This window comes from Prionailurus viverrinus, chromosome D4 (genome assembly GCF_022837055.1).
Source record: "Prionailurus viverrinus isolate Anna chromosome D4, UM_Priviv_1.0, whole genome shotgun sequence".
Lineage (NCBI taxonomy): Eukaryota > Metazoa > Chordata > Mammalia > Carnivora > Felidae > Prionailurus > Prionailurus viverrinus.
The window spans coordinates 6,662,858-6,688,257 of record NC_062573.1 but is presented as its reverse complement, the minus strand read 5'-3'; the positions used below and the strand labels follow the sequence as shown (position 1 = coordinate 6,688,257).

The window sequence follows — 25,400 nt, the reverse complement described above, 5'->3', positions numbered from 1 at the left end:
GGAAGAACCCTGGCTACCAGAATCGTTCTTGTTCTCCAACATAACCCTCCCTCCTCCTCTAACCTTGGGTTAATTTTCTAGCTCTGTTTCCCTGGAAACCAATAAAGGTAGAAAGTTAGCTGTGTTACTAGACAACAGAGCATATGGTTAAAATGATCCCTGGTTGGCAAATTGCATAAATACCTGGTAGGCAGGCGTAGCTCCAGGCTTTCCTGATGTAATGATTCTTGTAACTTAACACGACCCTGCTGGGGACCCTGGAAGCCATGCTTTAGAGTAGCTACATGGGATACGGCTCTTAGGGGGTCTCTGAGCCGAGACAGACCCGTGTTCACTGATGTAGGTCTTGTCCCCTTAAACCTGAGCTTTCACTCGAGGGGTGAGACAAGCCCCTGGCACCCTTGCAGAGACACCACTGGAGAGAAATGCCTGACACTGACTGGCTGGAAAGCTGTGTTTCCTGCCCTATATCCTTCGAGGCGAATCTGAGCGATGTGAGGCCCATGGGAGTCTGCACGCTGAATTGAAACCCCCTAGTAGAAGCGGCATAACTCGCCAGTGTACAATGTATGGCTACTGGGTTTTCTGAGAGGTGTTTTCCTAAAGACATGGCATAGGACGTGCCAAAGAAAATGAATTATCTTCTTTAAAGTAAATTCTCAGCCCACCATGGGACTCGAATTCCCGAACTCCTGACCTTGAGATCAGGAGTCATATGCTCTACGGACTGAGCCAGGCAGGTGCCCCAGGAAAAGAGTAAATTGATTCTCCCTTTTAAAAATTAGCATAAATGATACCACACTAAGAGAAAACACCTTGTATTCAGGCAACCACACTCTGGCTGCAACCATACAAAAATGATACAAAAATATGGTTAAGGTTTGGGAGGAAATATAGAAATACTCACATTGCAGTTTTGTTAAATGAAAGATGGGATTAAGGGTGATGCTATTTTTTTAAAAAAAATTCTTTATTAATGTATTACAGTATGGTTTGTGTATATTGAGTTAAAATTTCTGAATACAAGACACAGACCCTTTGGCTGCGATCACCCTCAGCTTAACCCAATGTTCCTCCCTCGCTGAGCACACCCACTCCCTTAACCACCCTCCTCACTTAGCCATTAAAAATAATGAATAGCAATCAATAGCAGAAGAGGGTGGGAGAGATTAAAAATAAAATGGAAAGGCAACTGGGTGGCTGGGAGTGGAGTGAGGGGGTGTCTTAAAGTGTTGACTGACATTTTCCTGGCACAAGTCTCCCTTACAGGAAAGCGCACTGGGATAATGTCCCCAGGTAAAAGGCAGGCACTGTCTCTGCCTGTCGTTCCCAACACGGACACTGGTGTATTTGGTTTTAAAAATGGTACCTCCAATTATGATACTTGAAGACAATAGAAGATGCTAACGCCATTTCTGTGACCTATTCCTAGGATTTCAGTACTTCTGTTTCTTGCAAATAATTAAAGTGGTCTATTGCTTTTCATTTACAGAATATAGTCCCCTCATTACACCCTCATATTATAACCCAGAAGGTGAAGATCGTGTTCTTCCACGATCAGACCAGAAAATTAGACCAGAAAATCCCATCTTTTTGTTTTTGAGCCTCCAGTCTTTAACTCTTGGTGGGAAACTCCACACCCGAAAAACAAATAACCCAGTGAAGAAATGGGCAGAAAACATGAATAGACACTTCTCTAAAGAAGACATCCGGATGGCCAACAGGCACATGAAAAGATGCTCAACGTCGCTCCTCATCAGGGAAATACAAATCAAAACCACACTCAGATATCACCTCACGCCAGTCAGAGTGGCCAAAATGAACAAATCAGGAGACTATAGATGCTGGAGAGGATGTGGAGAAACGGGAACCCTCTTGCACTGTTGGTGGGAATGCAAATTGGTGCAGCCACTCTGGAAAACAGTGTGGAGGTTCCTCAGAAAATTAAAAATAGACCTACCCTATGACCCAGCAATAGCACTGCTAGGAATTTACCCAAGGGATACAGGAGTACTGATGCATAGGGGCACTTGTACCCCAATGTTCATAGCAGCACTCTCAACAATAGCCAAATTATGGAAAGAGCCTAAATGTCCATCAACTGATGAATGGATAAAAAAAAATTGTGGTTTATATACACAATGGAGTACTACATGGCAATGAGAAAGAATGAAATATGGCCCTTTGTAGCAACATGGATGGAACTGGAGAGTGTGATGCTAAGTGAAATAAGCCATATAGAGAAAGACAGATACCATATGGTTTCACTCTTATGTGGATCCTGAGAAACTTAACAGAAACCCATGGGGGAGGGGAAGGAAAAAAAAAAAAAAAAAGAGGTTAGAGTGGAAGAGAGCCAAAGCATAAGAGACTCTTAAAAACTGAGAACAAACTGAGGGTTGATGGGGGGTGGGAGGGAGGGGAGGGTGGGTGATGGGTATTGAGGAGGGCACCTTTTGGGATGAGCACTGGGTGTTGTATGGAAACCAATTTGACAATAAACTTCATATATTGAAAAAATAAATAAATAAACTCTTGGTGGGTTAAATCCTGAGTACCTCTGCCTTAGCCTCCCTCCCGAGGTAAGGGCACTGACTGTGGCAGTGTGGCCACGAGTCCCAATTAGGAGTCCTTGAGTTTGAGCTCAAAATGCTGTCATGTTCTTGTAGAAGAGGGCACCCTGACGCTCAGCCTAGAAACATTTTTCAACGTCAACAATAACAGCAGATACCTGGAAACTTGTTCACTTGGCCGGAGAATATGTCATTGTCATGAAATGAAACTCCATGCCAGTAGATGTCACAAGGCAAGCGTCGGCCAAATGGGAACTAGAAGACAGAGGGGGGAAGAAAGTGACTATTAACATGAACTAGAGGAGCAGCTACTATCGTGAGTGTCTATTACGTACACATTCCCGGGACCTGGACATATCACATGATTTAATCCTCAAATTAGCACGTGAAGTAAATGATATCCTTTCTCATTTTATAAGTGAAGAAATGGTTTCAGACAGGTTAAGGAACTTGCTGGAGGTCACACCCAGTGAGGGGTGGAGTTCTGATTCTATGTGGCAGATACAGTACTCATGGTTTTACAAGTACCCTTTCATTTTGATCCTTGTAACTACCCTAGAAAGAAGGATTCCCATTTTACTGGTGAGAAAATGGAGGATGAGAAAGGTATCGAATATGCCTAATGTAACATAGAGCTGGGAAGGAGAGGAATCAGGATTTGAATCCAGGTCTATCTGAACCCCAAGCCATACTTCTCTTTCTCTGAAAATTGCAACTCTCAAGTCAATCCCCGCCCCCCCCCCAAAATGAGCTTGTACTCTCTTGCTTGTGCTCTCTCACTCATTCTCTCTCCCTGTTCTCCCCTATGTGTCAATCACACACACACACACACACACACACACACACACACACACACACAGAGTCTGTGAAGGCAGGATGTATCCCCCAGTGCCTCAATAAAGACTTCAATAAAGACTTTTTGAATGAATAAATGAACAAACCCAGGAATGGTCGTCTGATTCAAGGTGAGATAACCAGATTCTCTCTTCCAGGAATTTGGAAATCAGACATGCCAGGCAGCCACCCCTGCTGGCCCTCGAACTGGAAAAGATAAAAAGCCGGAGCCGGGCAGCTGTGCTTAGCTGTGAGCACAAAGAAGCAAAGGCAGCCAGGCTGCTGAGAGAGAAGAAAGGAGCAGGTGCAGAGAGAAAAGTGAAGGTAAGGCCATGTGGTCCTAGTGACGGACTGACTGACCTTAGCTCCCAGGGCTTCTAGATCCTAGGTGCAGACCCTCCTCAACCTGGCTGTCTCCCCTGTCCTTGGATCCTGTAAGACAGCCTTGTATCCTTAGAATCTATCCCTTCTTTGCACACGCTATAGGGTTTCCTAATTAGCAGCCAGAAATCCCACAGTGAGACAGAAAGGCCTGCTCTTTCCACTACATCCTGCTGCCTCTCAAAGTTATCAACAAGTTCTACATTTACAGAATTCATTTTTAAAATCTGTAACTCAGATGACCCTTGTTAAAAAGGGAAAAAAGTGAGCACGTGTCAATTCATGCTTATTAAAGGTCCAGATGAAGAGAGATGCCAACACATTAAATGCAACACTTGATTTTCCCATCGTAAGACTATAGCTAATCAGGGTTTTTATCTGCTCTAAGTTAAGAGAGTTAGGTTCCAATGGGAGAACATAGCATCACCAATGAAATGGTGGTGGCTTGATGTTTTCCAACTATTCCAAATTAAAATGAAGGCAAACAGACTCAAGCCCTTTAAATCATTCACATAATTTCAAAGCTGTGCCAAAGTAAGGCATATGTTACACACTCTATTAGCATGAACAACTTTCATCTATAATTTATAGCATTTTGCTTGTTTTCATTGCATCCAATGGACTGAAGTTATTAATTCAGTAGTCATAAATACAAAAAGATGCAACATATGTTATTTTCTTCCAGCTGTTAAGTGCTAACAGAGAGAAGGGGAAAATAACTTAACCAGGGGAGTTTCTCAAAAAAGCAAACTATCCAAGCAAAGTTTACTGAGATCCAAGTGGCTGTGCTGCCTGCAATGTGGGACTGATACCTGCTCCATGTCAGCCGACAGCCCATGACTCCTTATCACCTTGACAGTCACCCTTCAATCCTTGCCAACCTCATGAATCCCAAATCAACACTCCTTGCAGCAATGCCTTTAGCTCATTCAGTTTTGAGAAACTGTGTTTTTTTTTAATCCATTCATTCAACAATGACTATGTGCCAGACATTGTTCTAGGTGCTGAGAACACAGAGGAACTCAATTTTAAATAGGTCCCAGGACTTTCAAAATCCCACCTCTTTTTAAGATCTTTTTAAAAACTACTTACACAGCTTACATCATACTCAGTGTTGAAAGACTGAAAGCTTTTTCTCTAAGATCAGGAATGAGACAAGAATGCCCACTTTTGCCACTTTTATTCAACATAGTATCACAAGTTCTAGCCAGAGCAAAAGGCAAGAAGAAGAAATGAAGCATCAAATTGGAAAGGAAGAAGTAAAATGATCTTTTTGCAGATGACATGATCTTCTATGTAGAAAACCCTAAAGATTACACACACACACACACACACACACACACACACACAGAGAGAGAGAGAGAGAGAGAGAGAGAGAGAAATAATAGATGAATTCAGCAAAGTTGAAGGATACAAAATCAATACACAAAAATCCGTTTTTTCTATATATTAACCATGAGTGATCCAAAAAAAAATTAAGAAAACAATAACATTTATAATAGCATCAAAAAGAATAAAATACTTAGGAATTAGCTTAACCAAGGAGGCAAAGCCTTGTATGCCAAACACTACAAAATGTTGCTGAAAGAAATTAAAGAAGAAATACATAAGTAGAAAGACATCCCATGTTCATGAATTAGAAGACTTTATATTGCTAAGACTTTATATTGTCAATACTACCCAAAGCAATGTACAAATTCAATGCGATCTCTACCAAAACCCAAATGACTTTTTTTCCCTTGCAGAAATAGCACAATCTATCATAAAATTCATGTGGAATCTCAAGGGACCCCAAATAACCAAAACAATCTTAAGAAGGAAGAACGTGTTGGATGTATCACAATTCCTGACGCCAAAACTTAACAACAAAGCTATAGATATCAAAACAGCACATAAAACAATGAGATACAGTAAGATACCACTGTACAACTATCAGAATGGCCAAAATCCAAAATACTGACAACACCAAATGCTGGCAAGGATGTGGGGCAATGGGAACTCTCACTCATTACTGATGGGAATGCAAAATTGATACAGCTACTTGGAAGAGATTTTACAGTTTCTTAAAAAAGTAAACATACTCTTACATATGATTCAGTAATTATGCTCCTTGGCATTTACCCAAATGAGTTGAAAAATTATGTCCAGGAAAAAAATCTACACATGAATGTTTATAGCAGTTTTATTAATAATTGCCAAACCTTGGAAGCAACCAAGATGTCCTTCAGTAGGTAAATGGGTTAGATAAACTGTGGTGCATCCAGATAATGGAATATTATTCAGTGCTAAAAAAAGATAATGACCTATTAAGCCAAGAAAAGACATGGAGGGATCTCAAATGCATATTTCTAAGTGAATGACGCCCATTTGAAAAGGCTAACTGCTGTATGATTCCAAGTATATGACATTCTGAAAAAGGCAAAACTACAGAGCCAGTAAAAAGATCAGTGGTTGCGTGGATTAGGAGGGAGGAAGGCATGAACAGGTGGAGCACAGAGGATTTTTAGGGTAGTGATACTACTCCACATAATACCATAATAGTGGATACATATCATGATTCATTGTCCAAACCCACAGAATGTACACCACCAAGAGTAATAAGCTTTACTAAAAACTATGGACTTTTGGTGATAATGTGCCAATGTATGTCCATCAGTTGCAACAAATGTACCATTCTGGCATGAGATTTTGATAGCTGGGGAGGCTATGCATATGTAGGATCAGTGAACATATGTGAAACCTCTGTTCCTTCTGCTCAATTTTGTAGTGAACCAAAAAACCAAAGTAAAAACCAGTATGGTACTGGCATAAAGACAAACATATAGACTAAGGGGACAGGATACAGAACCCAGAAATCAACCCTGATATATATGGTCAAATTATCTTTGACAAGGATGACAAGACTATTTGGTGGGGAAAGGACATTCTGTTCAACAACTGGTGCTGGGAAAACTGGATATCCACATGCATAAAGAATGAAGTTGGACCCTTACCTTACACCATAAAAAGAAATCACTCAAAATGGGTCAAAGACCTAATCATAAGAGCTAAAACCATAAAACTCTTACAAGAAAATATAGGGGATAAGCTTTATGATATTTAATTTGATAAGGATTTCTTGGATATGACACTAAAGCATAGGTAACAAAAGAAAAATAAATAAATTGAACTTTGTTGAAATTAAAACGTTTTTGCATCAAAGGACACTTGTCCACAGAATGAAAGGACGGCCCATGGAATAGGGGAAAATATTTGAAAGTCATGTATCCGATAAGGCATGTATCAGATATGTATCTGAATATATTAAAACAAATTTTAAATACGTGAATTTAATGTATGTAGAATATGTTTTGAAACTTTTACAACTTAAGAACAACAAAAACAATTAAAAGTGGGAAAAGGACTTGAATAGACATTTCTCCAAAGAAGACATACAGATGGCGAATAAGCACATGAAAAGATGCTCAACATCACTAATCATTAGGAAAATGCAAATCAAAACCACAATGAGATACAACTTCACACTCATCAGGATGGCTGCATAAAAAATAATAAAAAGGAAATAAGTGCTGATAAGGATGTAGAGAAATTGGAACCCTTAGGCACTGGGAATGTAAAAACCTGCTGTGGAAAATGAAACTGTCACATGATCCAGCAATTCCACTTCTGAGTATTTACCCAAAAGAACTGAAATCGGGTACTTGAACAGATATTGATATACAAACGTTCAGCATTATTCAAAGTAGCCAAGGTGGAAATGGTCCATGTGTCCATCAACTGTCTATCAACCGATAAACAAAATAGAATACATTCATACACTGTAAACTTACTCAGTCTTAAGAAGGAATGAAATTTTGGCACCTGGTGCAACATGGATGAAACCCTGAAGACACTATGCCAAGTGAAATAAACCACTTACATGAGGTAGTTAGAGTAGTCAAATTCAGAGAGACAGAAAGTAAAACAGTGGTTTCTAAGGGCTAGGGAGAGGGGAAAATGGAGTATTATTTGTTTAATGGGTACAGAACTTCAGTTTGGGGAGATGAAAAATGTTCTAGAGTTGATAGTTGCACAACAGTGTAAATGTATTTAATGCTACTTAAAAATGGGTAAGATAAATTTTGTTGGGTACATTTCACCACAATAAAATAACAATAAAAAAAAAAAACTGTCTCCTTATGCCCCCTGAGGGTAAGGGGCCATTTGTGGCTCTACTCTGAGCTCTCTATAGCCTGGAATGCTATGTGGCTTTTCATGGGGCAGTTGGAATTGGCCCTTGTTTCTCAGTTCCCCCACTCCCCATTTTTCTCAAGGTCAGCACCATCCTCCCAGGTACCTACGTTCTAAATTTGGGAGTCATCTTTTTCCTTTTCTCTTCTTCAAACCCTTTTGGAAAAAGGACTGGATTTGGGGTCAGAAGACCTGAGAGTTTCAGACTTGTTTCTGTCACCTGGTATGAGATCTTAAGCAACCAAAACATTTGTATCCTCCATAGACTGAGACAAGAAAACGTGTCAAAGTGCAATAGGAACGAAACAAGATAATGGATGTGAAAATGCTTTGTACATTCCACACAACAATACAAATCTGAGGTGATCATTGATTTATTCACTTATTAAGCGTTAAGAACTTATCATGCGGCACAATGTGCCTCAAGTGGCAAAGACACATAGGGACATGTCTGCTTTCATGAAGCATACAGTCCATGGGGGAGAAAGAGTTGAGTCAGTCACTCCAACGTATCACTGCAAACCAAGTCATGGTAAGAACTGCGAACTGAGGTCCAGAGAGCAATGAGAGCACAGGGAGACCCAAATGCATCTGGGAAGTCAAAGAGGGCCACTCTGAGTAGGGGGGCCGTGTGTTCATTCGCCAAGGACAGTTCCAGTTTACAGCTGCTGTCCTGGGGTTAATATTAATAGAACTTTTCTTCACTTTCAAATGTATCCTGGTTTGAACAGCAAACTGAGTGGTCGCCCTATTCCTAAGACAAGGCTATTTGAGGGGAGACTGTAAAGAACAGGTAAGTGAGGAAAGAAGAGCATTCCAGCCCAGAGATCAGACTGACCATGGCCCACTGGAAAGCCTAAAGGCAGGTCAAGGTGGCTGGGGCACGGAGGACCTGAGGAAAGCAGTGTGAGATGATCCTGAAGACCTCGGCAGTTGCACACGGGGTAGGGCTGCCCCCCAGCTGGATCACAGAAACAGTAGGTCATGCCGAAAGATGAACCCACTGAGCAGAAGCCACTGAGTAAGAGGTCCCAGAGAGACAGAGAGCATGGGCTGAAAAAGGCCAGGGAGGAGAGTGTTTCAAGACAAAGAGAATGGTGACTGGTGTGAACATGGCTGAGAGGTCAAACTCAGAGGTTGGAAACTAACAACTGCCTGCTGGATATGATGACAATGGAGAGCTCCAGGACCACTTCAGCCTGGGGATCACCTTCCTGGTCCCCTCAGCACTTACTGTGCTCATCACTGTCTGCACTCGCATACTTCACGTGTAACCCCTAATTCCCTCAGAACGCCATGCATTCCTAGGACCAGGAACAATCTGACATACTTCTCAGGTTTCAAGGATGACCAACCAGGTGTCCAATTGGTCACAGGCCCACAGGAACATCAGAAGCTGTAATCCAGACAATCACCCAGGTCACCCCTTCCTCCCCAATACCCAACTGGTCAGCAAGTCTGGTTTATGTCCTAATTAATTTTTTTTAAATTTTATTTTCAATGTTTATTTTTGTGACAGAGAGAGACAGAGCATGAACGGGGGAGGGGCAGAGAGAGAGGGAGACACAGAATCGGAAACAGGCTCCAGGCTCCGAGCCATCAGCCCAGAGCCTGACACGGGGCTCGAACTCCCGGACCGCGAGATCGTGACCTGGCTGAAGTCGGACGCTTAACTGACTGTGCCACCCAGGCGCCCCTGTCCTAATTTATTTTTAAATTTTCTCCCCTTTCTTAATCCTCAATGATACTGCCTAACTTCGGGGACTCATCTCCCACTGGGATGAGGTCCACTGTCTGCCACAGTCTCCTCCTCTAATCCACCCCACACACAGAGGGGTGTTTCTTTAAAAGCACAACTCTGACCATGTCACTCCTTTGCTTACGACTCTTCAATGCCTTCCCATGAACCACAGGATTAAGTCTAAACTCCAAGCATGGCCCAAAAGACTCTTGCCAAACTCCTCTCTGCTAACCTGCTTGCCTCAAGTTGGGCCACGGACACCCTGGGCACTTGTACGGTCACTGCCCGACTACTTGTGACATATAAGTATATAGCGGTTCACTGTTTTGTGGCCTGGGTTTCCAGGTGTTATTCCTTCTGCCTGGGATCTTCTAACTTGGCTTGACCATCCACTCCCTCCTTCCATGAAGCTGTCTCACAAACCCTGGCTTCTACATGGCCCCTGTCACTTACACCCTCACGGGACATTTGCAACATCCCATCTGTAAGTCTGCCCACCTTGCCACTTTGTTAACTCTTTGAAGATGAAAACAGTCTTATCATCATTTGTGGATCCCTGACACCAAGTCTTTGTTTATAACTTTTTGTTTGTTCATAACTTATTTGGGGTCAAGAATCACTTGGGGATTCTCATCAGAAAAGCACACACATGCATAAAATATGCATATATGCACATATGACTTGAAAAGATCCAAAGACTCCCTGGAGCCTCTGGTTGTTCACAGACAGCACTATTAGCACATCTGTAGTATGTATGTTTCATGAATAAATACATAAATAAAGGAACTTATGAATAGCAGCTACCCAAATACACTGTTACCATCGTCGCCACTGTCACTATTAAGGTTAATATTTATTTAATTCTTACTACTATGTGTATGTGTTTCATACATAGATTATCTCATTTAATCCCCACAACCACCTTAAGAGAAAGGTGCTACAAATAATCCTATTTATAGATGAAGAAACCGAAGCTTTGAGAGATTAGATGACTCTCCCAAGAGTACTGAGGACAGAGTCAGGATCAAATCCAGGTGTGCCTGCTTCCAAGACCCACGCACTTACCATTACACACAACTGAGGTTGATCTGTTGCTATGGTGGCATTTATTAGTCACACACGAGCTACAGTAACAAGCATACCCTCACCCCATATGCTACCATCTTTGCCACAAAGGAGGATTCTCCCTCAGCGTATACACCTGTGTGGTCCCCAAATCCTTTTCCCTCTTACCCAGAAGGACTAAAACAAACTTGCAAAACAGCCAGGCTCCAACGAGAACTGAAACCATTAAATGTCCTTTAAGCATGTTTGTGCTTAAGGAATTGAGGTTCCGGTCCCTCTTCTAATAAATAGTCCAAAGAGCAAGTTCAAACCCCCTGGGGAGTTTCACAAAATGAAGTTTCACAGTGAATGCTGATAAAAGCACAATTCACATTTCTGTACTTTGTGAATGATTTCCTTCATAAAGCTTCTTCATGAAAGAAAATCTTTCAAGTGATTGGGCATAAAAGTGGCAAATAAGCTTTGATGTGGGCAAGCACATGTGCAATGCTTCTACAGGGGGAAATGACCCAAATTACTGCTTTAAAATGAGAGACCCAAAGCACTCTGAAAAAACACAAGGGAAGGGGTATGAGCCAGAACAGCACGCTTGGACAAGGAAGACCCTGGCTCAAGCCTCGACCCACCACACCCCACCCCAACTGTGACACACTGACCTTGCGCCCCTACAGCTCATCTGCTAGGGAGGAAAACAACAGCAATAAAATCCGTCCACCTCCTAGGGCGGTTCTGTGGACTGAGGTAACGCATGGGAAAGCACTTTGTAAACAGCAGATTGCTGTTATATAGGGTAGGTTATTATTTTTAGTGTCCAAGGAAATCACCTCAATGAGTAACTTCAATTAAAAAAGATGCCAACCAGAAATCAAGCATCATTAGGACAGCTCTTGAACACGAACACCACAGTGTACCTGCACTTGGGAAACCCTTGACGATGCCCCCAGGCAGAGTTAATAGATTCCTCACCAATGTTCCCTCTGCACTCTGTTGATGCCTATAGTACAGCCACTGCCTTGTAGGGTATTTATGTTTACATGATTGGCTCCCCATCAGACAGAATGCTTCAGGGTAGAGACATTCCTTTCTTTCTACCCTCTTCTCGACCTACCCATCTGTGGTAGGCAGCCTTTATAATAGTCTCCAATTATCCCTGCCTCCTGGAATTCATACCCTTGTGTAGTCTTCTCCCACAACTGTCACAGCCTTGGTCAATGTAACCAATATATACAGCAGAAGTGATGGGATGTCACTTCCATTATTAGGATATCCTTATAAAGAGACAGTGGCTTCTGTCTTGCGCATGCTGTGTGTGTGTGTGTGTGTGTGTGTGTGTGTGTGTGTGCGCGCGCACACGTGTGTGCCCCTGGCTGCCTGGCTCCCATCTCTGTCTCTCATCATCATCATAATCATCATCATCACTACCACTCACTTCGGAAAGGTCTAGGGAGTGGTAAGAAATCAAAGCCTCCTGCCATCAGCCATGTGAATGAACTTGGAAGTGGATACTTTGGCCTCAGTCAAGTCCTCAGAGACTGCAGCTTCATGAGAGAACCAGAACCCCAGCTGAGTCACTCTCAGATTCCTAATCCCCAGAACCCCAGCCAGAACCCCAGCTAAGTCACTCTCAGATTCCTAATCCCCAGAAAGTATGTGAATAATAAATGTGTGATGTTTAAAGCTGCTAAGCTTTGGGAAAATTTGTTACACAATAATAGATAATGAATACACCATTCCAGGTTTATAACAGTGTCTTCGAGAATGAAGGAATTTAAGACTAATTTATTAAACACTTAATTGTGTGCCAGGCATCTTATATATATGCCTCCACTTCACACATGAAAAAATGTAATTCTGTTCCTAATAAGTGGTAAACCCAGAATTTGTCCAAAGACTGTGCTCTTTTGATTCCACTAAGCTGAATGGATGGGTAGCTGTGTTAACCTATGGGGGGAAATGAGCACATATATCTATGCAAAAAAAAAAAAAAAATGAGTGTGGTTAACACTTCAAGGAAGAGCATAGCACAGAAAAGTCCAGAGAAGACCAGTTAAGACATGGAAAGGACTGGGGCGCCTGGGTGGCGCAGTCGGTTAAGCGTCCGACTTCAGCCAGGTCACGATCTCGCGGCCCGGGAGTTGGAGCCCCGCGTCGGGCTCTGGGCTGATGGCTCAGAGCCTGGAGCCTGTTTCCGATTCTGTGTCTCCCTCTCTCTCTGCCCCTCCCCCGTTCATGCTCTGTCTCTCTCTGTCCCAAAAATAAATAAATGTTGAAAAAAAAAATTTAAAAAAAAAAAGACATGGAAAGGACTAAGCAATTGCCCTTCAAGAATGAACAAAAAACTTAGTACTCTTTTCTTCAATCAAGAAAGCAAGCATACCAAAACAAAACAAAACAAAATAAAAAACAAAAACAAAAACAAAAACAAAACAAAACCAAAAACTGGTGGAAATCCATCAAATCCTGAAGGGTGTGACCACATGGAACATGGCTCTATCTGCCAAATCTGAGCATATCAAAAGAAGGAGAGCCCCTTTTAAGCCTGAGAGAAGGAAGCTAGCTACCTCACTCCTCTCTTGCTCACATCTCAGCTAATGGCATCACTATCCTCCCACAAAGATGAGAAGTGCCAACCACCCAACTGCCTTCAGGGAGATTCCAGGCTCCCTCCTACCTGGGAAAATAAAGCTAATGAGAAAAGGCCTCCCCATGCTGGGGAGGGACTGGCCAGCTTCCTGATCACAGCATCTTTGGATGGGGCTGGGAGGAAAGCCCACCCATGGGGCAATTCTAAACCTGTTTCCTCAGCAGGAACAAGAATGGCAATGCAGTTGGGTTATTAGATGGTCTAATAATATGTCTGAGCCACCTAGCACTGTGCCTCACACACAATACTAAATACACAGTAGGTCTTCAAAAAAATACTGTTTTGTTTTTTCTCTTCCATGCTTTTCCATCATCCTTCACCCCATACCTATTGTCTGGTGAGATATTACCTAGAGGGGATGGTGGATGGGTGTATCTTCTAGGACCAGCCTAAGGTTAAAGGTACACAAGGTATATTCAGGGTATTTGAAGCCATGTAGGTCTTCCTGGGTATGTGTCTAACCTCTGGAGAAAGTCTGTACTTGCACAAAGTCTCCTTAACTTGACTTCCACAACCTGAGTTCAAATCTCAGCCCTGCCAATCTCTAAGGCCTTTGGTTTCAACACCTGAGAAAGAGGACTAGCAAAGCTTCCATCACAGAGGGTGTTGTGAAGATTAAAAACAACCATGTACCTGAAAGAATGTTTGTGAATAGCCTGGCACATAGTAGGAGCTAAATTAGTCCAATCATAGAATATGGACAGCAAGTATCCTGGATTGTTCTTCACCCAATGAAGTCCCATGGTGAACGAGGCAGACTGCAAAAGTCCCCAGACATCTTCCCTGGCAGGGAAAGCAGAGGCTGGCCCTCAACAAATCCACCTCTTGAAAAACAGTAGTGAATCAAACATAGCTCCAGGGATGCATAAGCCAGCCTCAGGTAGAGGCAGATGCACTATCTATGTGTGAGAGCCCAGGAGCAGTAATTGTTTCTGCTCCAGAGAAGGAAAGAGGGACCATGTGAGCTGGATGGGAAATAGATGTTTGCCACACCAAGATGAGGAGAAAGGGAAATCAGGCAGAGGGCAGCGTGTGTGCAGGGATTCTGGAGGGCACAAGAAGTTCCACATGCCTGGAGTCCAGGGTAGGTAGGGGAGACAAAGCTGGAGAGGTCTCCATGACCCAGACAAGTCATGAAGGGCTCACAGGGCAAGCTGATGAGCTTGAATTTGATTCTGCAGGGGGAGGACAGCCGAAGGAAGTGCTCCAGCAGGGTTATGCCAGATCTGGCTAGAATGGAGAATGGAGGGGAGGTAGAGCGAGACTGAGGGCAGCCAGACCCATGAGGAACCCGGCCAAGGCTAGGACAGGGTAGAGTGGCAATGAGGCAAGCAGAGAAAGAATGCATTGGGAGTAGGGGTGGGGAAGGCACAGAGGAGTAAGGGCACATCACCAATTTCATGTGCAAGAACTACTCTAATAGCCAGTGCACTTTAAAGAAGCCCCTTCTCTCATGCCCATGGGCTGACATTCCCCTCTCACCTCCTCCAGATCCCTGGTCGTTGGAGACTCTGAAGGGAGAGGATCCCACAGGGATAACTAGCACTCTGAGGAGCCTTCCGATTTAATGAAGACGCTGCCTGGCTCCAATGGGTTTCCCAGGAAGACAATAATTACTCATCCTCTAATAGAGCCAATAAAGATAGCAAAAGGATAAGTAATTAACAACCTTTTGCTGGAAAGTAGCAATTCTTGTGATCTATGAAGTTTCCTTTTCCTGTTCACTTCTTCATTATTGCAAATATGATACTCTGGGTAAGCGCACCATTTATTGTTCACTGAGTTAATCACCAAAGCATGCTGTATTTTTTATTAAATCCATTCATTATAATTGACTCATATGAATTAAAGCTGGAAAAGCCTCAGTGAGGCCTGTCGTCCACCTTGCTTCTGCTTCTGATCACAATACTTTTAATGAGATCAGAACTGTTACCAAACAATTGAACTAGAAAAAGGCCCATGTTAGCAGGAGGGGAAGAGAACCTTGCCCCTCTCATAATTTCAGTGTCCCATAGCAATCTCCTCCAGTTATTTATTGTGGTGTCCAATTTCCTACCCATAAAGAATCTTTATTAGTAGTAATTATACTAACCAAAAAAAAAGAAAAACTTCACAAACTTTTAAAGTGATTTACCTCTTGGCTTGCAGTTTTAATTAAAATTCCAGCTTATTTAGCAAATCGCTCTGAAAAGACTGGACACCAATTTAACAGTATATTCTTTTTCCACTTTGTAATTCATAAGGGTGATGGAAACAACAAAATACCCACATCAAATGACTCTTACTCCATTCCATTATAATTCAGCCTGTGGAAAAGGGTTCCAATATCAATTATAAATTACAAATTACCTCCACTATGCCCTGCAAAATTATTGATGGGGTTCGGGGCAGGCTGCCCCAAAATGCGCCATTCTGGCATATTACTTTGAATTAAAGTTACGTATGAAACAGCCAACACAAGAAGGATGTTCTGACCATCCTTTGTTTCCCTTAAAGCAGGAAACAAATCTCCCATGTGAAAGGTGTCCTCTCTATATATCAAGAGGAAAGGTGAAATCCTTATCACCAGGGAGAGAGAATTCGGAGCCCAGAAGACCATGTACACAAACCTTGTTACTTCCTCTCTAATGTACTACCTCAGGCTCAAACTTCATCTTGTCAGTACTTCCCAAATTCATTGTTTCCTTGTCAAAAAAGTATGAAAATTTTTTCTATTTGGTTACTTCTTTGGGGCTTATCTCTTTGGGGTCCCCGTAGGTACAAAATTAACACAAATTTGTTTGGCCCTGTTAATCTCTCACTTATTGCAGGGGGTGTCTCAGCCAAGAAACTAGAAGGGAAGAGAGAAATGTAGATTTGCTCCCCTATACTATCCACAGCAATCTCCCTGCTCTCTACTCTCTCACTGGGTGTAAATTACATCAATTCACCATTAGTCCTCAAATCACCTCAAAGACGTCCACACCAAAACTTTAAATGTGTTTATTAACTGAAATGGAAACAAGGCAAATCAGGTTTCCATTTCAGCGCACTTTCCTCCCAGCCAGGATTATCAAACAACTTTTCCCGAAGTCACTCTCGACATCTCATATGGGCAGCTCATCCCCAGTTAACCAGATACCCAGGCCCTTTCAGGACTTTCCACAATGGCAACTCCACTAGAAAGCTGGTGTCTAAAGGCACCATGGTTTAGCCAGAACATCAATTCATTCATTCAATACACAAGCACGTTGTGTCTTTGAGCCAGGTGGTATGCTCTGGGAATGCTGAGAAGTTCCGCATATGGGACAAAGTGTTAGTGGTGGAGACTAAAGCTGGAGAGGTAAAAACAGGAAGATGAATAAAAGACTGCTTACCTTCAAAGAGCTCAAAGCACAGCGGCTGAATCAGACACACAACCAGATCACCGGATGCTGCTGCCACCATCCTACCAAGCATCTACTACATGCCTGCCTCCGAGCTGAGCTCTTCACCCACATGGTGACAGTTAGTCTCCACGTGGCTTATGAATAGCTGCCATACCCCCATTTCACAGAAGAGGCCACCAAGGCTCAGAAAGGTATATGACATTTGAGCTGACTCTTGCGACAGAGAAGTTGCCAAGACAGGAGAAGGAAAGGGGTCCAATGAGAGGAAGCAAAAAACACGTGCAAAGCGTGCAAGAGCCTGGAGACCCAGTCTTCCACTGTCTGTGGCCATTAACTTTCTGAGCTGCTGTGGGCATTACTGGATCTCTTCGGGTCTGTTCCCCACTTGGCACATGCAGGGTTTTTCCCGTTCTGCAAATCTGTGGGGGCCCGCTCTTCTTTTCCAGCAACTGATTATGATTTGTGTTGACTCTAAGGCACCCAGTGCTGTGTTAATAATGAAACCAAGGAACAAAGAAGTGGTTTCCCAGAGGACTTCCTAGATAAAGAGGGACGAGCTCTGTCCCCCTGAATTCATGTGCTCCTCCTGACCCTTGAAACCAGCCTATAACCTCCCAAAGACATCCCACTGCCATGACAGCCTCAAGCTATCTCACTGCATATTGTTAAGAATTAATACTATTGTACCAATAACTTCTATAATTAAAAGTTGTGACTATTATTTATTGAGTCTATATTATGTGCTGTGTAGTTTACATGCGCTACCTCAATTCACCCTCACAACACCATTACCAAGTAGGTAGATATATTGCTATGCTGTTTTACAGATAAAGAAACTGAGGCTCAGAGCAATTAAATAACTTAGTCTCTAGTAATATATCCAGTAAGTGGTAGAGCAAGGAACAGAGCCCAGCCCCATTAAGTCCTCAGCACCCAAAGAACCAAGCCTAGGAGAAGTAAATGAGGTTACTTTAACAAACATAGAATTCTGGTGACACACACTATACCAAGGCTGTGTGTGTGGGAAGGAGCAGAGGAGGACCCAGAGGAAGGGAAGCGGCACCCACCTGGGAGCTCTCCAGAGTGCTGAATCGCCTCTGCCCAAGCACTCTGACTCAGAGCACCTACATCTTCTGCAGGGGTGCCTCTGCCTGTCCTAACCCTCACTTCCTGATTTCAGTGCTCACTGGAGCCAGGAGCAGAATAGAGCGAATGGAAATGAAGTACGTCTGGGAGATAAACAGTTAACTTTTAGAAGTACTGAGCTTGAGGGGACAACAGGACATCTCATTGGAACTATCCCACAAGGGATTAGAAATATAGGAATGGGAATAGAGAAAAGTCAAAGCAAGAGGTGCAACTTTGAAAGTCATAGAGGAGAGAACTGAAGAAAAGGTATGTTTTTGGAGTGGTTACTGAGAAAGAAAAGCAAATGGCCAAGGTCAGAGGGCCCTAGCAGTCCCAGACAGTGGGTTCCAGGAAGAAACAACTAAATTCTCCAACCTCAGTATTTCATTGAAAGGTGTTCAGAAAGCGCAGAATATTGTTGCCTGTAGCTTTGAACCTATGAAAAAAAAAAACCATCACCACCCCTCAACCTCTCCCCCAAAAGAACAAGAAATGACAGTACTCAAGGGAAAAAATAAAAATTAGCTTGCCATAAGGTGGCATGATTCAAATTAATCAAGGTCATACCCACTCTTACTTGAAGTAAAATGGCTTCTTATAAATTTGAGAAAGATCCTGAGTCTCTCTTTGGCCTTTCAGACCATAGAACCTAAAGGCTTCCATGATGGGATATTTATAAACACATCTCTCCCCCTGCTGGTAAAAGAGATATTAGAAAATTATATTTATTCTCTGGCTCCATCCCTCCCTCTACCCTCCTACACACCTTACATGGGAATAGTTACACTCTTTCACCAAGTTAGCCTTTTATTCAAGTAAACATTATGTGCATCAACTCAATGTCAAGCGCTGGGGATTCAGAGAAGAAGGCACAGTCTCTGTCTTTAGAATGTGAACTTATAAATAAATCACAATGCAAAGAGGCAAACACTCTAGCAGATGAGAGTCAAAGGGCTACGGGAGCATGAAACAGGTATGAGTTCATCTTCTTGAAGGAAAGATGTGGTTTGGTAGAAACTTGAAAGACGACCTGGAATTTGCCAAGCCCAGCAGGCATGAAGGTAGTCGAGGCTGGAGGAGCGCCCGTGTGCAAAGGCAGGGGAGCATGAGGGAACGTGATAAGAAGTCTCTTCAGGGCAGGAAAATCATCTTAGTTATGCCTGTATTCCAGGTGCCTCACCCAGTGTCTGGGAGGGAGCGGCAAGTCACAGATGCTGGAGGAATGAGTGCCATGCAGTTCAGTGTGGAGGGAATAAAGCATGACTGTGGGGTCTCACAACAGAAAGGGAACTGAATGGAACCAGAACCTATAAGCCTCAAAACAAATCTTGGTGTGAAACTGCTCAGGCATACAGCAGACATGTGTAGGCTTTGGTCATTTATTTCTCCAGTCCAGGCTCTGATAACCACTCTGCAGGTAAACAAGGCAGCTGCGGGAAAGGAAACGTACACCTTCAATGTGGGCCTGTTCAAGAGCAGTGGTCTAGTTCACAGCTAGAACCCACCTTGCTGTTTGGAATTTTGAAAGGAATTATCAGCAAAAACAATGCAAATGTGATGGGAGCGGGGGTGAGAGTGTACAGGCATCCTTAACAAATTTGGGGCTCTCATTTTATTTGTAATGTTGAACTATATTGCCAAGTTCCAAATCTTATTATTATTCACGGCTCAGTGCAGCCAATAGCTGTAGCAAAGCCCACTGCTTCACTAGCTCCTTGAGATGAGGGTTGTTATTCCTCTACTAAGTATTTAAGCAATACCTTTTAATTTACATCATGAACTCAGAACAAACTGATTGATGGTCCAGCTCAGTTGGCAATGACAGCTGGTATTTCCCTGATGACCAGATAATTAGGCAATTGTATTAAGAGTGTGTCACCCTGACCAGCTGACATGGTCTATGAAGACAAAGCCAGCCCCCTCACAGCTTTCAGTCAGCTTCCACACAGTGCAGGTTTTTAAGCACTCTGGTATGAGTTTAAACACCTCTGTATTTTCATGGTGTTAATAAACCTGGTGCCTTTCTGGAGCATCCTGAAGAAATTGGGCCAGTGAAATTAGCTTTGGAAAACTCTGTATTCTATTACAAATAACAATTAGTAGAAAAACTACAGGATTAAGAATCGGGAGACCAAGATCCTAATCCAAATTAATTAATTCGTCCACTCAACAAACATTAATGAGTGCCTATTATTTGCTAGCTATGGCCTGAGTGCTGAGATATAACAATTTGCCGAATATTTACTATGTGACCAGCACAGTTCTAAGTACTTCACATGTATAAAATCACTTAACACTGTTAACAACCCTAGAGGTAAGTAACATTATCATATCCACTTTACAGATGAAGAATTGGATGCACAGAGAAGTAACTGCTTCAATTTTTGACTTCGTAAGTGGCAGAGCTAGGGCACAAACCCAGCCAGTCTGGCTCCAGAGATCAATCAGATAAAGCTACAACCTTAGAGAAGCTCAGCGTTCCTTGGAGGGATGTACAGACAGGTGCACTTAATGGCTCTATGACCCAAGGAAAACCTTCTAATCTCTCCGTATTAGTTTCCTATTGCTGCACAAAAGAAATAACACAAACCTAGTGGCTTCAGACGATGCCCATTTATTGGCTCACAGCTCTTTAGGTCAGCAATCCACCATGGCACGGCTGGGTGTTCTGCCCAGATTATCACAAGGCTGAAATGCAAGTATTGCTAGGGTTGCAAGTCTTATCTGGGCTCAGGGTCATCTTCCAGTTCACCGCGTGGAAGAATTCAACTCTCTGAAGTGATAGGACTGAGGTCCTCATTTTCCTCATAGCTATTGGCCAGGGACCATACCCAGCAACTCGAGACTGCCCACAGTTCTTTGTCATAGTGACCCCTGAGGGAAGTTCACAAAGGTGGACATTTGCTTTCTTCCAGACTAGCCAAAGCACATCTGTCTGACTTCTTCTGCAACCTAGCCAGAGAAAAATACTTTTAAGGGGTTCACCTGATTAGGTCAGGCCCACTGAGGGAAATCTTCCTTTTGCTATCTAATGTAACATAATCACAGGAGTGACAGTTCATCATATCCACAGGTCCCACCCTCACTCAAAGGATGAGGATTATACATGGAGGAAGGTTATTAGGGGTCATCTTAAAATTCTGCCTACCACACTTTCTGAGTTTTCACATTCCTGGTCTGAGGCTAGATTAGACGATGATGGTAATACTATAATGTACAGTGATTTACAGTTTAATAAAGACCTCTTCACATATATTATGTCACTGGAGCCTTACAATCCAGAGATACAGGTGCACTGGGAACAACAGTTAGGAAAAAGAATATAAGGGTTAGAGAAGTTAAGAACCATTTGCTTGCCACACTGCCAGAGCATGGGAGAGCAAAGACTAACTCAAGTTGTCTGATTCCACCATCTGAGCTCCTTCCTACAGTCCATGCTGCCATATTGATCAGAGAGGATGCATTCTGGTGCCAGTGCCACAAATGAAGTGAAAAGAACATAGACTCTGGAGTCAGACTTGGTTCAAATCCAAGCTTGCCCCTTATTAGCAATAGTGTCTTAGGTACGTCATTTCCCTTGTCTGGGCATCCTATCTTTAAAATGGGAGGATTCGGACCACATGGTCTCCAAGGGCTCTGTTAGCCTCACATCAGGACAAAACTGCTTCAGATGCACTGTGGAAGATTATTAGCTCCATGCTTCCACCCTCTTGGTGGAAGGAGCACTCCATAACCCTCTTCTGGGTATCCCTGTGGTTTGAGGGGAAGATATCCACTTTGTTAGATTCCTAAGGCTGCCATAACCAATGATCACAAATTTGGTGACTTAGAACAACAGAAATTTATTTTCTCACAGTTCTGGATGTCAGAAACTTAGAACAACAGAAATTTATTTTCTCACAGTTCTGGATGTCAGAAACCTGAAATCACTGCATTGACAGGGCTGATTCCTACTGAGAGATCTGACAGAGATCCCATTCCATGCCTCTCTCTTGCTTCTGGTGGATGCTAGTAATCCCAGGCATTCCTTGGTTTAATGACGTGAGGAATGAACCAGGCATCACTCCAGGGGCACCTGGGTGGCTCAGTCGGTCACGCATCCGACTTCAGCTCAGGTCACGATCTCACAGTTCATGAGTTTGAGCCCCGTGTCGGGCTCTGTGCTCACAGCTCGGAGCCTGGAGCCTGCTTCTGATTCTGTCTCCCTTTGCTCTCTCTCCCTCTTTCAAAAACAAATAAAAACATTTAAAGATGCATCACTCCAGTCTCAACCCCTCCTGCCTCTGTCTTCACATGGCCTTCACTTCTGTGTGTCTCTCTCTTCTCCTTTTTGTTTCTTGTAAGGGCACTCATCATTGGATTTAGGCTCCACCTTTAATCCAGGATCACCTTGTCTCAAGATCCCTAAGTTAATTACATCTGCAAAGACTCTATTTCCAAACAAGGTCCCATTCACAGATATTGGTTAAGATTTAGACATATCTTTTGGCGGGGCAGTGGGGGGGTGGGAGGCTGGGTGGGGGGGTGAGGGGTGGGGAACACAATTCAACCCACATCATAAATTGATTTACGCATACCACCACTGATGGAATATAGGTACTTTCCAATTTTTCCTCATTACAAAGAACACTGTAATAAACATCCTCATTGTATCTCTTTGTATACATGGACAAGAATTTCTCCAGAAGTCCAATTGTTTGGGTCACCGAGTATGCACATTTTCAACACTGCTGGCTACTGCTAAACATTTTTGCCGATCTAATCAATGTGAACTAGTAGCTCATCATTGTTTTAATTTGCACAATCATGATAATACCAGGGAGATTGAATTATGTTTTTCAAATGTTTATTGGACATTTGAATTTCCTCTTTTGATAGCTTTTTAAAAAAATTCTAAATAAGTGATTCTCTATCAAGATCATCCAGGAGCTTTGCAAAAGTACAGAGATGCCAATTTAGTAGAGGTGGGTTGGGACCTAGAAATCTAAATGGTAAAACACTTGCCAGGAGACTGAGGCACAGCCCCAGGAAGGACCACTGTATCAAAGGTAGTAATGTCTTGTTGGCACTTGGTTGTTATGCCCTCAGAGTACAGTGAGGGGTGCTATCTCACACAAAACCTTGAAACTGTATTGATGAAGCAGACGCTAATCACTCAGGGGCTCCTTTATGAAGGCCGTCTGAGAAATTTCTCCCAGCCTTCACTGCTAAGGAAAAACTACACTATCTTTTATCTTACCTGCTGGCACCATGACCTAACAGCACCATGACTTAACAACTTGGTATGTTTCAATGTTTCCTTGGTAACCAGAAAGACCAGAACCAAATCTGTGTCCCATCATAAAAACTGTGCAAGATCTTTAGATCACACATTTCCAGATACTAACTTTTCTCTGATTTCATTTTATTATACCATTTTTATTGTTCCTTTGCCCTGATACTTTTTTTAAATTTTTTTTTCAATGTTTTTTATTTATTTTTGGGACAGAGAGAGACAGAGCATGAACGGGGGAGGGGCAGAGAGAGAGGGAGACACAGAATCGGAAACAGGCTCCAGGCTCTGAGCCATCAGCCCAGAGCCCGACGCGGGGCTCGAACTCACGGACCGCGAGATCGTGACCTGGCTGAAGTCGGACGCTTAACCGACTGCGCCACCCAGGCGCCCCTGCCCTGATACTTCTAACTTAAACTTAAAAACAAAAGACTTACAAAAATGTATGTATTTTTGAAAGCCACTTTACATGCTTTTGGGGAATAAGATAGGCATAAATACGTATTAAAATAAGTTTAAATTTTACCTTGTGAGATATAAGTGATAATATACAATTCATGTTGAGTTAAGGCCCTTCTTTCAAAACTGACCTATTTTCAAAATTTATCAATGATAATATCAGTTCTAGTGTTGGTGTTTAACTAGAAAAAAAAAATTTCAAAGATGAGCTATTCACAACATATCAGTGAAAATGATTACCGCTAGAAAATGGGTCACATAAATTGGCTAGCTGTAGCCATTCAGGTGCAGAAAAGACAGAAAACACAATACCACTCGTTTCCAGGTGACTGTCACTGAGTTTCTAAATGGTGCAAAAGCAATTGCATTTATATGACTCCTTCTATATTTAGTCTGGTGGCTTTAGAAGTGAAACTAATTTTCAAAAACTTTCACAATTTTTTAAAAGCAGTTTTAACTTGTTTCCTGTGTCCCTTAAAACAACAGAAAAGCATGCTAATGCCTGCTTCCCTGTTACTTTAATTCCTACAGCAAGCTATTCCACAAAGAGCCCACCAATTCACCCCAGTTTTCCCAGGACGGTTCTGGTTTTAAAACTGAAAGACTAGTGCCCCAGGCAGTTCCCAGGCAAACCGAGATAGTTGGTCGCCCTTGGCCCTGGCCCTCGCCCTCGTATTGGGACAGCTTCTATTTGCCAACGTGTGAGAGGAAGGGCCCCCGTTAATGGCAAGTCCTTCTTCTATACTTTAAATATGAATGGCAGTCACATGTTGCCAAGTTAGTCCCAACTGGGAAGGAAACAAAATAAAATTCTGAATTTGCTTCACCTGCAGATATCAACCTGGATTTCACAAAAGACGAGAAGAAATCGTCACAAGACAATGTTCCTACTCTCTTCCAAAGAATTCCATAGGGGTGCCTGGGTGGCTCAGTCGGTTAAGCATCTGACTTTGGCTCAGGTCATGATCTCACAGTTCGTGGGTTCAAGCCCCGCGTCAGTCTCTGTGCTGACAGGTCAGAGCCTGGAGCCTGCTTCAGATTCTGTGTGTGTGTGTGTGTGTCTCTCTCTCCCTCCCCAGCTCACGCTCTGTCTCTCTGTCTCTCTCTCTCTCTCAAAACTAAATAAACATTAAAAAAAATTTTTTAAGAATTCCAGGAAAAGACAGTCTGTAAAGCTACCTTTGAACCCCATTCTACCACCCATGACCTTCTTAAAATAAGTTCGGTCTACAATTATATCATTTTCATTCTCAGCATCAAACTGAATAAAGAAAATGTAAAAATACACTATCCACGGGAAGTCAGGTACAATTATTAGACACTTTGAAGTGGGTCACCAGAACAAAGTTAAAAAACCTGCAGAAGACAGTCTTTGGACTTGGGGAAAGAAAAGTAGACTAAATTCTCAATCTTCAAGAATATTAGAAACTTTGTAGAATAGTGTGTCAAGCAAGCAGCCTTAAAGCCTCAGTTATAATCTATTCCATTCAGCACTAATAATCATAAGTGGGTTCTCCAAAAAGTGTTAAAAAAAGAAACAGGCCCCAAATGGATTTTCAGCCTCTCCAGGAATGTAATCTCTAACCAGTCAATCTGGAATTACCTGATCCATACTAATAAAGTAATCTGCCTGACAGACCCCTGCCTTTCCCCAAAGGAAGGTGACCTTGCCTGAAACAATCTACTTTTTGCTAGAAATTTCTTT

At 42.7% G+C, this 25,400-nt stretch overlaps 1 protein-coding gene across 5 annotated transcripts in view; it reads right to left on the bottom strand.

The window, feature by feature from the left end:
• TTLL11 (tubulin tyrosine ligase like 11) overlaps nt 1–25,400 on the bottom strand; it is a 239,808-nt gene that overhangs the window by 184,305 nt on the left and 30,103 nt on the right. For 3 of the 5 annotated variants that reach the window (XM_047829545.1, XM_047829542.1, XM_047829543.1), the window contains exon 2: nt 2,732–2,828. The exons of 1 other annotated variant lie outside the window; for it this stretch is intronic. In XM_047829545.1, the coding sequence (XP_047685501.1) occupies nt 2,732–2,828 (97 nt within the window). Of the gene's footprint in view, nt 1–2,731; nt 2,829–3,514; nt 3,592–25,400 lie in introns of those variants that run through there. One more of the 5 variants, XM_047829546.1, reaches the window with a different exon arrangement.